General features: G+C 45.8%; 1 protein-coding gene across 1 annotated transcript in view; it reads right to left on the bottom strand.

Moving 5' to 3' along the window:
- The window catches only part of LOC114354924 (uncharacterized), a 58,309-nt gene that overhangs the window by 14,148 nt on the left and 30,684 nt on the right, over positions 1-13,477 (bottom strand). Inside the window, exons 6-15 of the mRNA XM_028307525.1 lie at positions 12,922-13,072; positions 12,095-12,251; positions 11,078-11,248; positions 9,672-9,844; positions 8,667-8,759; positions 7,848-7,976; positions 6,829-6,934; positions 4,382-4,544; positions 2,364-2,572; positions 717-975 (exon numbers count right to left, since the gene is read on the bottom strand). Coding sequence (XP_028163326.1) covers positions 717-975; positions 2,364-2,572; positions 4,382-4,544; positions 6,829-6,934; positions 7,848-7,976; positions 8,667-8,759; positions 9,672-9,844; positions 11,078-11,248; positions 12,095-12,251; positions 12,922-13,072 — 1,611 coding nt within the window. The remainder of the gene's footprint in view (positions 1-716; positions 976-2,363; positions 2,573-4,381; positions 4,545-6,828; positions 6,935-7,847; positions 7,977-8,666; positions 8,760-9,671; positions 9,845-11,077; positions 11,249-12,094; positions 12,252-12,921; positions 13,073-13,477) is intronic.

The following is a 13,477-nucleotide window of genomic DNA, read 5'->3' as shown; positions in this document are numbered from 1 at the left end:
TAAAAATATGAATTTAAAAACAAAAAAAAATATTTTGTGGTCTGTAAACTTTTGGTTTTTTTTTATGTTCAATTACTTTTTACAATTATGATTTGTAATGAAAATTATGATCATTTGAAATAGAGTTTTTCTCGGATTTTAATGTATTTTGATGTTTTGTTTTGAACTGTTGTAACTAAATTTAATATTTGAAAAAATATTGTAAACCAATTTTTTTTCTTTTAAAAAGGGGGGAGGTGTAGTATGTGTACGCGCCAAACCTATATATTTGACGTTGCTGCGTAAACTGACTCACTCAAATATACTAGCATCGCACAGTATAGACTCTTTCATTGTCAACTCCCGGTCCCCACATTACAAAACTAAGAATCGACTTCACTCCAGTTTTAATTTTAATTTTCATCATCATCATCATTACAGTCACTCCTTCCAGCAGGAAGGAGCAGCATATGATGACCTCATAAAGATAGCAATCTTTATGAGGTCATCTTTCCATTTTGTAGGTCTTACACTGCTTGCCGCTGTAATATGCATATTATACTCAAACATTACTATGAGGTCTCACAGCGCGCGTGGACGCACAGGGTGACACACGAACCAATCACAGAGCTCCATTCAACGCTGTGCGTTCGATTTGCTGCTTCACTTAAGCAAAAGTATCGTTTACGAATACGGGCGTAAGACACAATAAAACGTAAGGCTGTCCAAACACTCACAGTAAGTCTCCTCACTCCTGAACAGCTCATCATGGGCCAACATATCCAGGATCTCCGTATCATCCAGCCCTCTCCTCGAAGCTGTTAACAGCGCCAGGCAGTTCTTAACCCTTTCTGCTCCTAAGGCCGCCTCAGTCGTCACCAGGATCTGGATGAGCTGGCCTTCCAGGTCCTCGCAGATGACCAGTTCTGGAGTGGTCTCTGGTTCTGATTGCTCGGTGAAGGTCTCTGCTGATAGGGATATCTGCCATGCTAGGATCTGTGGGCAAAAGATGATCATAATAAAAAACAAGGAACTTTAATATCAAAATCCAACCTTAGGATATAGTGTTAAAGTATGTACACTTTTGCATAACCTTGACAGTGGCCATTGGCGGCGAGGTGAATCCATCTTGCTGTACGTAGCAGATAATTTAAACAGTAACCAAAGGCAAGCTTAGAACACGAATATACAAGGTGCACTTTTGCACAGCCTTGACAGCAGCCTCTAACGGAGACGCAGCGCTCTTTCTTCGTCATTTAAACAGCAAGCAAAAACCAACCTTAGTGTGCCGGTATGCACAATACTGACCTCGACGACGAACCGGACGAAGAAGATGATCCCGACGAAGATGGCACACTTAGCATACAGCGGTAAGGTGCACTTCTGCACGGCCTTAACAGCGGCCTCTGGCGGCGAAGCAGCGCCCGTCTTGCTGTAGGTGGCAGCACAGGTGGTGAGCACTACCTTAGCATAGGTACAAAGGTAACCAAAAACCAACCTTAGCGTACAGCGGTAAGGTGCACTTCTGCACAGCCTTAACAGCGGCCTCTGGCGGCGAAGCTGCGCCAGTCTTGCTGTAGGTGGCAGCACAGGCGGTGAAACATTGCTTTAGCATAATATAAAGGTTAACTTAGCATACAAAGGTAACCAAAAACCAACCTTAGCGTACAGCGGTAAGGTGCACTTCTGCACAGCTTTAACAGCGGCCTCTGGCGGCGAAGCAGCGCCCGTCTTGCTGTAGGTGGCAGCACAGGCGGTGAGCACTGCCTTAGCATACACCCTTAACCAAAAACCAACCTTACAGCGCCCGTTTTGCTGTAGGTGGCAGCACAGGCGATGAGCACTGCTTTTGCATACAAAGGTAACTAAAAACCAACCTTAGCGTACAGCGGTAAGGTGCACTTCTGCACAGCTTTAACAGCGGCCTCTGGCGGCGAAGCTGCACCCGTTTTGCTGTAATAGCCTCGAATTTGAGCAGTAAGCGAAAACCAACCTTAGCGTACAGCTGTAAGGTGCACTTCTGCACGGCTTTAACAGCGGCCTCTGGCTGGCGGTGAAGCAGCGCCCGTATTGCTACGTAATTTATACAGCAAGCAAAAACCAACCTTAGCATATAGCGGTAAGGTGCATTTCTGCACAGCCTCTGGCGGCGAGGCGGCGAGGCCGCACCTGTCTTGCTATAGGTGAATTTACAAAAATGAACCTTAATAGCATCTTATGACGGTAATCAAAAACCAACCGTAGCATACAGCGGTAAGGTGCACTTCTGCACGGCTTTAACAGCGGCCTCTGGCGGCGAAGCAGCGCCCGTTTTGCTGTAGGTGGCAGCACGGGTGAGCACTAACTGGTACTAACTTAGAATACCATGGTAACCAAAAACCAACCTTAGCGTACAGCGGTAAGGTGCACTTCTGCACGGCTTTAACAGCGGCCTCTGGTGGCGAAGCAGCTCCCGTTTTGCTGTAGGTGGCAGCACAGGCGGTGAGCACTGCCTTCGCTTCTTCCGCGCCGACCGGCGGCGCTCGGACCACCTTCGGACCCTCGTCTGAGGATAGCACCGCCATGATCGCCGAGCTGGAAGGCTCGTCGGTCTCTGAAAGATGATACAGCTTTATGTGATGGCACAAAATATAATCATCATCATCATTTCAGTCATAGGACGTCCACTGCTGAACATAGGCCTACCCCAATAATAATGACTTCCACAATGACCGATTGGCAGCGGCGAGCACCCAGCGTCTCCCGCTACCTTTATGAGGTCGTTGGTCCACATTGTGGACTCTTTAGACCTCTAAATCTTTTTTACTAAAATGGCGTCAAGATAGAATACGTTCCTCGTCTGATCGATGAAGGGCTGACGCACTATGAATTTGTCAAAGTTTAACAAATAAAGTGAAGTCGGTCACTGGAAAATAGGCACAGTAACTAAATACGCTCAAAGCTACTGACTACACGCAATACTGCAAATTAAAAATTAACTCGATTTTCAGCGCTAGGTTACTTTTTTCCACCAACCAACCGGAGCACTATCAACGACACCAGGGGCTGCATTAAATGCTCTGCTGGATCTTATACCACTGCATATGCATGTGCAAAAAGAAGCCAAGCAGAGCACATATAGAATCTGCACCCGCACGAAAGTCAGATGGGCTTCTCAAAATCTGATAAGACTCAAGGAATCAGTACTTGAAAACAAACTTCTGTGCATGCCCAGTGACGACATGCATACGGAATGTAACTTCACCAAACTATATTCCGTAAACATACCTCCTAGAGACAAATGGCTAGAAGGCCAAATGTCATTTAAGGAAGGTAGTCACGTCTGGTACACGGACGGATCCAAAAAGGAAAATAATGTAGGTTGCGGGATCTACGGAGAGAGGCCTAAGCTCAAAGTTAGCCTAAACATGGGGACGGAAGCCTCAATCTTCCAAGCCGAGGTCTTTGCCATAAACAAATGTGCAGAGATAAACTTGGAAAGGAAGCTCCAGGATCAACACATCTACATCAACTCAGACAGCCAAGCAGCACTGCTGGCCTTAACATCCTTCGAATACACGTCAAAATTGGTGCAAACATGCACCGAGACACTGAATGCACTGGGAAATACCAACAAAGTAACGCTTACATGGGTACCAGGACATTCGAATATAGAAGGAAACGAAGTAGCAGATGAACTCGCCAGAGATGGAGCCGATAACCCTCAAATCGGCGTAGAACCGTTCTGTGGCATTACCAAACAACGAGCCACCACGCTACTAACCGCCCTCTGCAAACAAGAGGCTATTGAGTGGTGGAAGTCTACATCGGGACAAAAACACTCAAAAGCACTCATTCAGGGATATAGGGGGGGGGGGTCATTAAGAAATGACGATAGGATGATTGTAGGGGGGGGGGTCTAAAATCTGAAAAAATCGATGACGTAATTTATGGACGGCCCCTAATAATAATAATACTTTTTTCCAGAAAGTGAAAAGTGATATCGATGTCAAGACTTATTCGGTCGACTCCAATCTTCCAAGAGAGAACCATTTTGTTTGCACCTGGACTTCATCTAGAAGTGTACATCATAAGGTGGTTGAAAGTAGTGGCGGCGTAGCATGGGTTGGCACCCGGGGCAATCACCCCCCTCCCCCTTGTCATAAGTCCGAAGGCACCCCCTGGTACCCCCCAGGATTTTGGGGTTTTACCTACCGATTCGAAGATTGAAAGACAATCGCACCCTCCCCCGTATCATGATACAGACCGCAGACTTGCCATGCAGATGCGCCAGTGAGTACCAATCTGCGCGACTTGTGTCACCCCCTGATGCTTGGCACCCGGGGCGGACCGCCCCCACCGCCCCCCCCTTACGCCGCTACTGGTTGAAAGGAAGATCGAAGCCTGAAACATGAATGTGTACCTTCGGTGACGGTGACGATCATCTTGACGTTATCAGGCAGCCGCTCGGGCAGCCATCGGGCACCGCGCAGGGCGTCTGCACCAACTACAGCTAGAAGCACCGGCCGCGCCCGCCCTAGACCAGCTAGCGCGCGACGCAGGGCGCCGCCCAGCGATTGAGCGTCCTGCCACCAATATAAAAACTTATAAAACATATTGCATAATTGTAAAAGTAATTTTATTTAAGTATGGGTTATCACTAGATGGCGCTGCCCTGTTCTTACGTACAACCTGCATCGCGGTGACGAGATTTTTACCCGCCCGTAATAGTCTAAAGGAGTTGTAAATATGTACTGCGATTGTCATCCATATTGACTTATTATTTGATCCCAAAAAGTTGTCTCAATAAGTGCGTCTTGGTATTGGTTTATGTCATCTCGATGTCACAATATCGAGTGAAGGCGTAGGTAGGCGTGGTTTATTGTAAGTATAAATTATATTCACGTTGGTCAACTCTTGAGCTACCGGACAATAAACATAGTACCTAAACACAGGGAAAAACAGCCAAAGCTTTTTTTTATTCGGAAAACATACAGTGAAACAATAACAGACTAAAAACCGCTGCTTAAGAAACTATAGATATGTTACGGTCAAACTGATAAATGTGAAAATTATGAATAATCGCCGGTTATTATGAATAATTACCGCATGATTTGGTAAATGTGATTAATATGAGGTCATTTATGTGTGTATAAAACTAAATAGGCGGCTTAGGGGTGGCCCCAAGGGCCCCCCCCCGCCGCACCTTAACCTATTTTTCACTTTAAATCAAAACATTATGTTATAGGCATCATGGAAAAGTAATAGTATGCAAGAAACATTCCAAACTCATTATGCCAAATTATATTAATATATGATATCAAAACGTTCAAAAGTTTGGCTGTACACGAACACGTACACAAGATGTTGTTCTCTTTTATGAAATTTGTTAGTACTAAGGTTGAATTATTAAATAATCACTGTTAAATGTGATTAATTTATCACTTTCACCGCGACTGTCGGGAATTATTCATAATAACCGGTTATTATTAATAATTTTCAATTTATCACATTAACCGTAACAGATACACCATTTAACACGTTGAGTGCGAAACCAGGTCTATAGACCTTGTGTACGTCTCGCTTACCGTGCGGCTAAGAAAATTATAGTCTTCCTTGTCGTGCGAAAGGCATAACTTCAATTGGGTCCGGTGTAGGAAAGTGATGAATATATATCTATGATGTATTCTTAAAATAGAATCCAATGATGTACCTACCTTAATACCAGGTTTTTAGACCTGGTACCGCACGGAAGTAATAAAATGTCTTTACAATGCGAAACCAGGTCGAAGCACCTTGTACCCTGCGCACCTGGTACCGCACCCCACGCTAGCTTCGTGCAGCCAGTGTTGCCTCGCATTCGTAAGAAACGCACATGTCGACATGGCGTCAAGAGAAACAAACAAAATCAAAACTGCAAATTGATTATAATTTAATTTGCTACACGATTTATTGCTAATTTAAATAATGTTTTTCGTGACAAACATTTGAAGTTGTAACTAAATGTTATTAAATAATATGTTTTCTTTAAATATAGCTTATTTAAGTATTTATGCACGTATGTCTTATTTGTAAAATATTTAGACTAAATTATTAAAACATCTTTGTTTGTTACTTTTTTAAATTTTTATTAAAACTTAATTTAAACTATCGATATTTGTATTTCACATCCCTAGAATACCCACCAGACTTCTCTACTTCAGTGCGGCACAGGGTGCATAAGCCTTGTATTTTGAATATAGCTATAATTTTTAAACTAAACAAGTTATTCACGGACGCCTTCAGGTGTATGTCAATAAATGCATTATTGTTAATATTCAAAGAGAAAAAACACAATATCTATTGATATGAAGCCAAAAATAAAATTAATATATCTTAAATATTACAAGGTCTTTAAGCCTTGTGCCGCCACAATGTAAGTTTTAATACCAGGTTTACTGACCTTGTACCGAAGGAATGGAAAGTATTAGAAAGTTACTGCCGCAGCAAAGGTGTTAAGTACATCTTTACATCAATAAATCGAACCCCAGGCAGAATGCGTACCCAACCGGTCTGCGATCGCGATCGAACGTCGAGTCTTTCGTCATCGTAGTCTGTGATCGTAGTGCGCACTCGCTAAAATAATGTTTTGTATAATATTTGAAAGTGTTATGAATGCTTATACTAAAACGTTTGTTTTTATTTGTATAGAGAACAATAGCGTCTAGACAAACCTAAAGAGGATTTAGGACGCTATTTGGATCAAATATGTAATTGCTCAATAATGAATAATAAATAAATAAATAATAAATAAAATAATCCGCATACCATTGTCTAAATTGCTTATGGGAGTGTTGCATGCAGTAAATACCATGAAGACTGTGAACTTACATTGCGTCCCCTGTAGACGGAGCCGGTGTACAGCACGTAGCATTGGTCCACTATCGACTTCAGCAGCTGGTGCGAGCTGCTGGACTGCGGAGTCAGCCCTACGAACCTGTAACAAAATTAAATATCACGTTCAAATTCTACCATTAACACATAGATCACTGAAACCTTAATTAATCAGAACCATTAATGAAAGACGAAGATAATAATATTTCGTTGACAGAAGGCCAGAATTTTATTTATGATTTGGTTGTAAAGAAACATTTTAATTTTATGAAAAGCCCAAAACGCTATGAGAAAACAATATCGAATCGAAAATAAAACAAAAAAACAGAAACAGTTTTTTACGGCCAGGTTCACCACACCAATCCTAAAATCGCCTAAGGTTTTGTCATTTGCAGTGTTTGCAGTCTCAAGTTCTCAACAAATCATTCTATCCTACTATCAGTGCCGAAGAAAAACATTTTTAATTTATTGGGATTTTATTAATTTTGTTATTTAGGAAAATTTTTTTTGGCGTGTGGCGTCGTGCTCCATTTCCCACTGTCAAAAGACGGTCGTGCTTCCGTAAATTTGACTAAATACCCTGATGATGTTGAGTACCTGACAATAACCGCCAGATCCTGCTGGCACTGCGGTGCAAGGCTGACGGCCCGGGCTACCAGCGTGGTCTTCCAGCAGCCGGCGCCGCCTATGAGGGTGAGGGGTATGTTGCTGTCCCATGTTATATTGCTCCCTACTAACTAATCCAATCTCTCTCCCTACCACTGCAAGTTGCAATTGTATAAAGCCCGGTCTCCGAGCACGTAGAATTTTGTCCAATGACCCCAAGCTACTTCGAAAGGCTACCTTGGCCAAAAAGCCTACCTGACTAGAGAGGATCGCGTTCGTACTTCTGTAATAAACACTAGGTTGATGAGGTTATGATGATGATTTACTGGAGATTTTTCTTACTTAGCCAACCTGCCAATAAGTGCTAAAATAATGGTCAAAACTGAAAAAATCTTTTTGATTAGATTTACCTGACAATGACGGCCAGATCCTGCTGGCACTGCGGCGCGAGGCTGACGGCCCGGGCCACCAGCGTGGCCTTCCCGCAGCCGGCACCCCCTATCAGGGCGAGGGGGATGTTACTGTCCCCTGTTATATACCTGCAAAGAGAACGCAAAATCATGTTTTTCTACAAGTCGTTGCCAAAATAAAAGAAGAAGAAAAGAGCGCAGAAAGAACGAACTAAGCGCTGCTTAATTTTATAATATAAATCGTGTTTTTACAAACACATAACACGGATCCAATAGTTCTGCCTACCCCTTCGTTCTTTTATATCCGTCATTGATCCGTTTCCCAACTCTAACAACATTTCGACAATATACCTATACATTGTCAGTCCAAAACTCCGCTACAAGAGTGGCGTTGTCAGTAATCGAGAGCCTAAAGAAGATACAGATAGACGATACTGCCCTGTAAGAACGATAACACATCATACTGGGATATCTTGGAATTTTACTTGTAATAGCTGTAATAATCTGCCAGGCTACGTAGGATGCTTGCCACGATATAATCTTGTCGAGTTATAAAGTCGAACTTTAGCGGCACGTCTTCTTGAACTCATATTAAAGCTATTTACGCTTAAACCACACCAACGCGGGCAGATCATAGTAGGCCAATGACAGGTCGCGCGGACTGTCATGGGTCCCACGACCTGTCATTGGCCTAATGTCACGCCGGCGATGGCAATCTGCACGAGTTGGTGTGGTTGACGCTTAAACTTTATCAATTCGCTAGCGATCTTTTGCGACCGCTTGGGGTTTTTTGGGGTAAGACTAATGTCTTGCACTTACGATTTGAGCTCGTTCAAGGTGATTTCTCTATTGGAAGTACATTGCGCCGCTTTCTGACAGAACGAGAGGTGTTCGCTGATCTCGTCGAATAAACTGCAAACAAAAACAAACGTTATTTACATGGGGTAAGGTGCAATTTAATATACACACGAGATATGCAAACATCTACCGAGAGATGGCGCTGTCTGTAAATTAGATCGCGTTTTAATAGGATGGAATGGAGATTTGAATTGAATTTTGACCGTTAATTTGTAATATAAATGTTTCATGCCCGTTTTCAGTATCAATCCCTAATTCTTCAGTGACCCCTATGAAAACATAATTCCTGTTACGTGTTACCATAGGAGTCACTTAAAAATAAGGGATTGATGGTGAAAACGGGCATCACTCTTCCAATGGAAGTCAAAAGAGACGATAAAAAGACAAAATGCAATCAGCAGGCTCTAAACAGCCTGGTGTGCATAGGTCTGATTCTCCATTTACTTCTAGCTTTGAGCGGGTCGCTTCTACAGTGGAGACTTCGCGACTATTGCTGACACACACATTACCTGTCCCAGTAAAAACACTGTTACTTGTCCCAGTTTTTTTTTTAAGGGACGCGCGCTGTTAGCTTGAGGAGCTTTTCCAGCTTCACCGGGCAGAGTGGCGAGTACAGAAGGTACTCTAGCCGTTTGGCGATCGTCGGTGCGTGTGCCGACGAGTCGTCGACGACGGTCGCAGACCAACGTTCGCGATCGGGCCGTATCGAGCGCATAAGGCGCCCGATCAGTGGCGAACCCAACTAGAGGGTTGCCCACCGCGGTGTTGGACCAAAGTCCAGCCTACGGCGGGCTCACTCTAGTGGGCCCGATCGAGGGGACTACGGACGCGGCCTGAGGGCGCCACGGTAGGCTCGGACCTCGGCTCAGGCCGTGTCCGGGGGACGGATTGGGGATTGTCCCAGTAAAAACTAAATACCTAATGATGATGATGACGTTGATGAAAAAGATGATGAACGAATCTCACCTAGTAGGTATCCCATTATACCCGGCCGGCATCTCATTGTCCGCTATAAGGGCGTCGAGCAACGCGTCGAGTCGCTCGCCAAGCGCCGCGCGAACGCTCTCCGTGTAGTCGTCGTCGGCCGCCGCTCGCCCGCGAACGCTCGCGCGAATTATGTTACGCTCGCTTAGGTGCAGCTGGGAAGAGAATTGGTATTAACTAATTGATAATTTTAAAGTTTATTTTTATTAGCAAGAGGTACAAAATTGATTGAGGAAATGGCATTTCGTGGTAACTACTTAAGACTTGATGTTAATGTTAACTTATTTGTGGATCATTCCTGATTCGATCTCGTAAAGTGTTTCTTTCATAGTATCTATAACATAGGCAACATAGCATGGACCTCTCTAGCACGCTGCAACTTTGAGCTTTTTATATATGACTTACCTATAGTGAGAGGCCATGTTTCAGTAGATTAGCATCGGTGATCACTGTTATTAGACTTTCTTATTTAGGTTTATCGACGAATGATTACTTACTCTCAAAATTTGATCACTTGGCTAAGGTAAACGACAAAGGTGATGGACATTCGACATGCTTAGTTTTGATTTTGGTTGGTTTCTTATAATGGTTGCAAGGATGCAGTCTGCTACCATCAGGTCAATCTAGAAATCCTTAGGGAGGGGACGCCTATGATGATGATGTTGCCCCACAAACCTTGAGGTCCTTCTGCACGTTATTCAGCCGGCGCTACAGCTAATGGTGGTGGCAGTATGTTTCCTTACCACTAGACCACACAACTTACTTACCCCTTACCACTAGACGACAGTTAACACTTCCTTCATGTACTGCTTTCCTTCTTCTTACTACTACTTCCTGGATAGTAGAGTAGTAGTAACTTGGTGTTGCGCCACAAACCTTGAGGTCCTTCTGCACGTTGTTGAACCGGCGTTGTAACTCCTGCATACAGTAGTAACTGGATGTTGACACAAACCTTGAGGTCCTTCTGCACGTTGTTGAACCGGCGTTGTAACTCCTGCATTCAGTAGTAACTGGCTGTTGCCCCACGAACCTTAAGGTCCTTCTGCACTTTGTTGAGCCGGCGTTGTAACTCCTGCATTCAGTAGTAACTGGCTGTTTCCCCACAAACCTTGAGGTCCTTCTGCACGTTGTTGAGCCGGCGTTGTAACTCTTGCATTCAGTAGTAACTGGCTGTTGCCCCACGAACCTTAAGGTCCTTCTGCCTGCATTCAGTAGTAACTGGCTGTTGACACAAACCTTGAGGTCCTTCTGCACGTTGTTGAGCCGGCGTTGTAACTCCTGCATTCAGTAGTAACTGGCTGTTGACACAAACCTTGAGGTCCTTCTGCACGTTGTTGAGCCGGCGTTGTAACTCCTGCATTCAGTAGTAACTGGCTGTTGACACAAACCTTGAGGTCCTTCTGCACGTTGTTGAGCCGGCGCTGCAGCTCGCTGTGGTGGGCGTGGTCAGCGGGCTCCGCGTCCCCCGCCCCCGCGCCCGCCGCGCCCGCGCCCGCGCGCCACACCCAAACACAGCGCCGCGCTGCTTCCACGCTCATTAGCACTGTGTGCTGGACTTCCTGGGGACAGAGAGACATAAAAAAATAAGTAAAGGACCTTCACACATTGTTAAAAACACCACTTTTTTTTCAGCCAAATGACGTCCACTGCTCCACAATGAACGGTCCTGCGCTGCCCGCATCCAGGCTCTTCCCGCGACCTTTACCAGATCGTCGGTCCACCTAGTAGGAGGCCTGCCCACGCTACGTCTTCCAGCCCGTGGTCGCCACTCGAGAGCTTGCCTGCCCCAACGGCCATCGTCTCTACGAGCTATGTGCCCCGCCCACTGCCACTTGATTTTAGCAATTCTGCGAGCTATGTCGGTTACTTTGGTTCTCCTGCGGATCTCCTCATTTCTGATTCGATCACGCAGGGAAACTCCGAGCATAGCCCGCTCCATCGCCCTTTGGGTGACCTTGAGAAACACCACACGAAATGGAATGGAAATAGCGAAGGGTGCAAGCAAACAAAAGATGCGGTTCCGGACGTATCGAAAAAGTTCTCCCGCAGCCTCATCAGACTAAACAGGGCATCCGCAAGGTCCTGAGTGTTAAAACAGCACCTACACAACATAGCACCTACATAACAGAGAGCCTACTGTGCAGGGGATGCATGGAGGCAGAAGAAACACCGCAGCATGTGCTCACGGAATGCAGCAGCGTAGCAGAACAACGGGCTCAATTTCTCCAATCACCATCGTCGCTGCAGGAGGCCTGCAGCAGCCTAGATGGGCTGCTTGCCTTCTGGGGGATCTGAGGTGGTTGGAGTAGGAAGATAAACCACAAATCGCTCACAATGACCCAATCATGAGGCTAAGTGCGGTATTCGATTGCCCTGCAAAACTAACTAACTAACTAACAAGGTACCTGTTCGACGACGGTGGTGAGGTAAGCGTCGCAGGCCTCCTGTGGCAGCGTGCGCACTAAAACACTGAGCGTTCGCGCCATCTCGCGGCGCCAGCGCGCGGGCGCACCTCGCACCAGCCGGTAGCATGGCGGCGTCGTGCTCGAGTCTAGGCTGTACCTGTGAAGTAAGAATAGAGTTAGAATAACTTGTTTATGAGAAAGGGAAGCGATGAGCGAGGTAAAAATCCACCAATAGAATGCATAAAATCACCGCTCCTTTTCAGTTGATAGGGAGTTGGGAAAAGTTCTATAAAGCCGGGAAGTGAAGCTAATACGCGAGGACGGTCAGTAAGGAATAGGAGTGAGGAAGCTCCAGCGGAGCAAACTAAGCTCCTCATAGGTTAAATACAGTTCGCAACTCCGCTCCGCATCCAGGTAAATCCCGTGCATCCGCACTTGGACCGAACGAACCCTCAAAAACGGTTGTGGTGTGGTCACAGAAAATTCGGGCATCAACAGCGCGTAGTTCTTGCGATTATGCAAAAAAGCACCGAAGTAGGTATACGCGAATATTATTTGGCTACACACATCGCGATTGGAAGCGATGAGTGGGGCCTAGGGGCAATAAAGTACCTTACTACATGACGACTATAATCCGGGTCTTTTCAAGGCGAGAGTGAATAGGCACTTACAGGGCAGATATGGTACCATCCTAGATGGCATCCCACTTAACATCAGGTGCGATTGTGGTCAAATACCTGCCTTGCCAAAAAAACTTGTGTCATAATGTGAAGAATTTTGGTGAGAAAAGGTGCCTTTGTCATAGAAGTTTCCAAGTATGTTCTTACCATTTGTTCAACAGAGCCTTGTCGTTGTCGTCGTCGGCGGCGTCCAGCGCGGCCTTGAAGTCGGCGCACTCCAGCGTGTGCGGCAGCAGCGGCGTGCCCAGCCCCGAGTTCAGGAACAGCACCGGCACCACCGCGCCCAGCTCTGACTGGCCTGCAGGAGGAAGAAGAAGAAATTTTGATGTTATTTTGGAATAAACTGCAAAACTGCCTGGCCGAGACATTGTTTTTACTGGACGCGCGCTGGTAGCTTGAAGAGCTTTTCCAGCTTCACCGGGCAGAGTGGCGAGTACAGAAGGTACTCTAGCCGTTTGGCGATCGTCGGTGCGCGTGCCGACGAGGCCGAGTGTGGGCTTAGCGAAGCGAAGCCCAGGCTCGTCCGCGTCGGTCGCAGACCTACGTTCGCGATCGGGCCGTATCGAGCGCATAAGGCGCCCGATCAGTGGCGAACCCAACTACTTAGAGGGTTGCCCACCGCGGTGTTGGACCAAAGTCCAGCCAAGCAAAGGCTGGTGGCCGAGACCATGTTCGTTCGTTCGTTTGGACCCATGGATTTCCA

This window comes from Ostrinia furnacalis, unplaced genomic scaffold (assembly GCF_004193835.3).
Source record: "Ostrinia furnacalis isolate ACB-3 unplaced genomic scaffold, ASM419383v2 OfSCF0195, whole genome shotgun sequence".
NCBI classification, from domain to species: domain Eukaryota; kingdom Metazoa; phylum Arthropoda; class Insecta; order Lepidoptera; family Crambidae; genus Ostrinia; species Ostrinia furnacalis.
The sequence above is the reverse complement of the archived record's forward strand: the minus strand, read 5'-3'. Positions and strand labels throughout refer to the sequence as shown.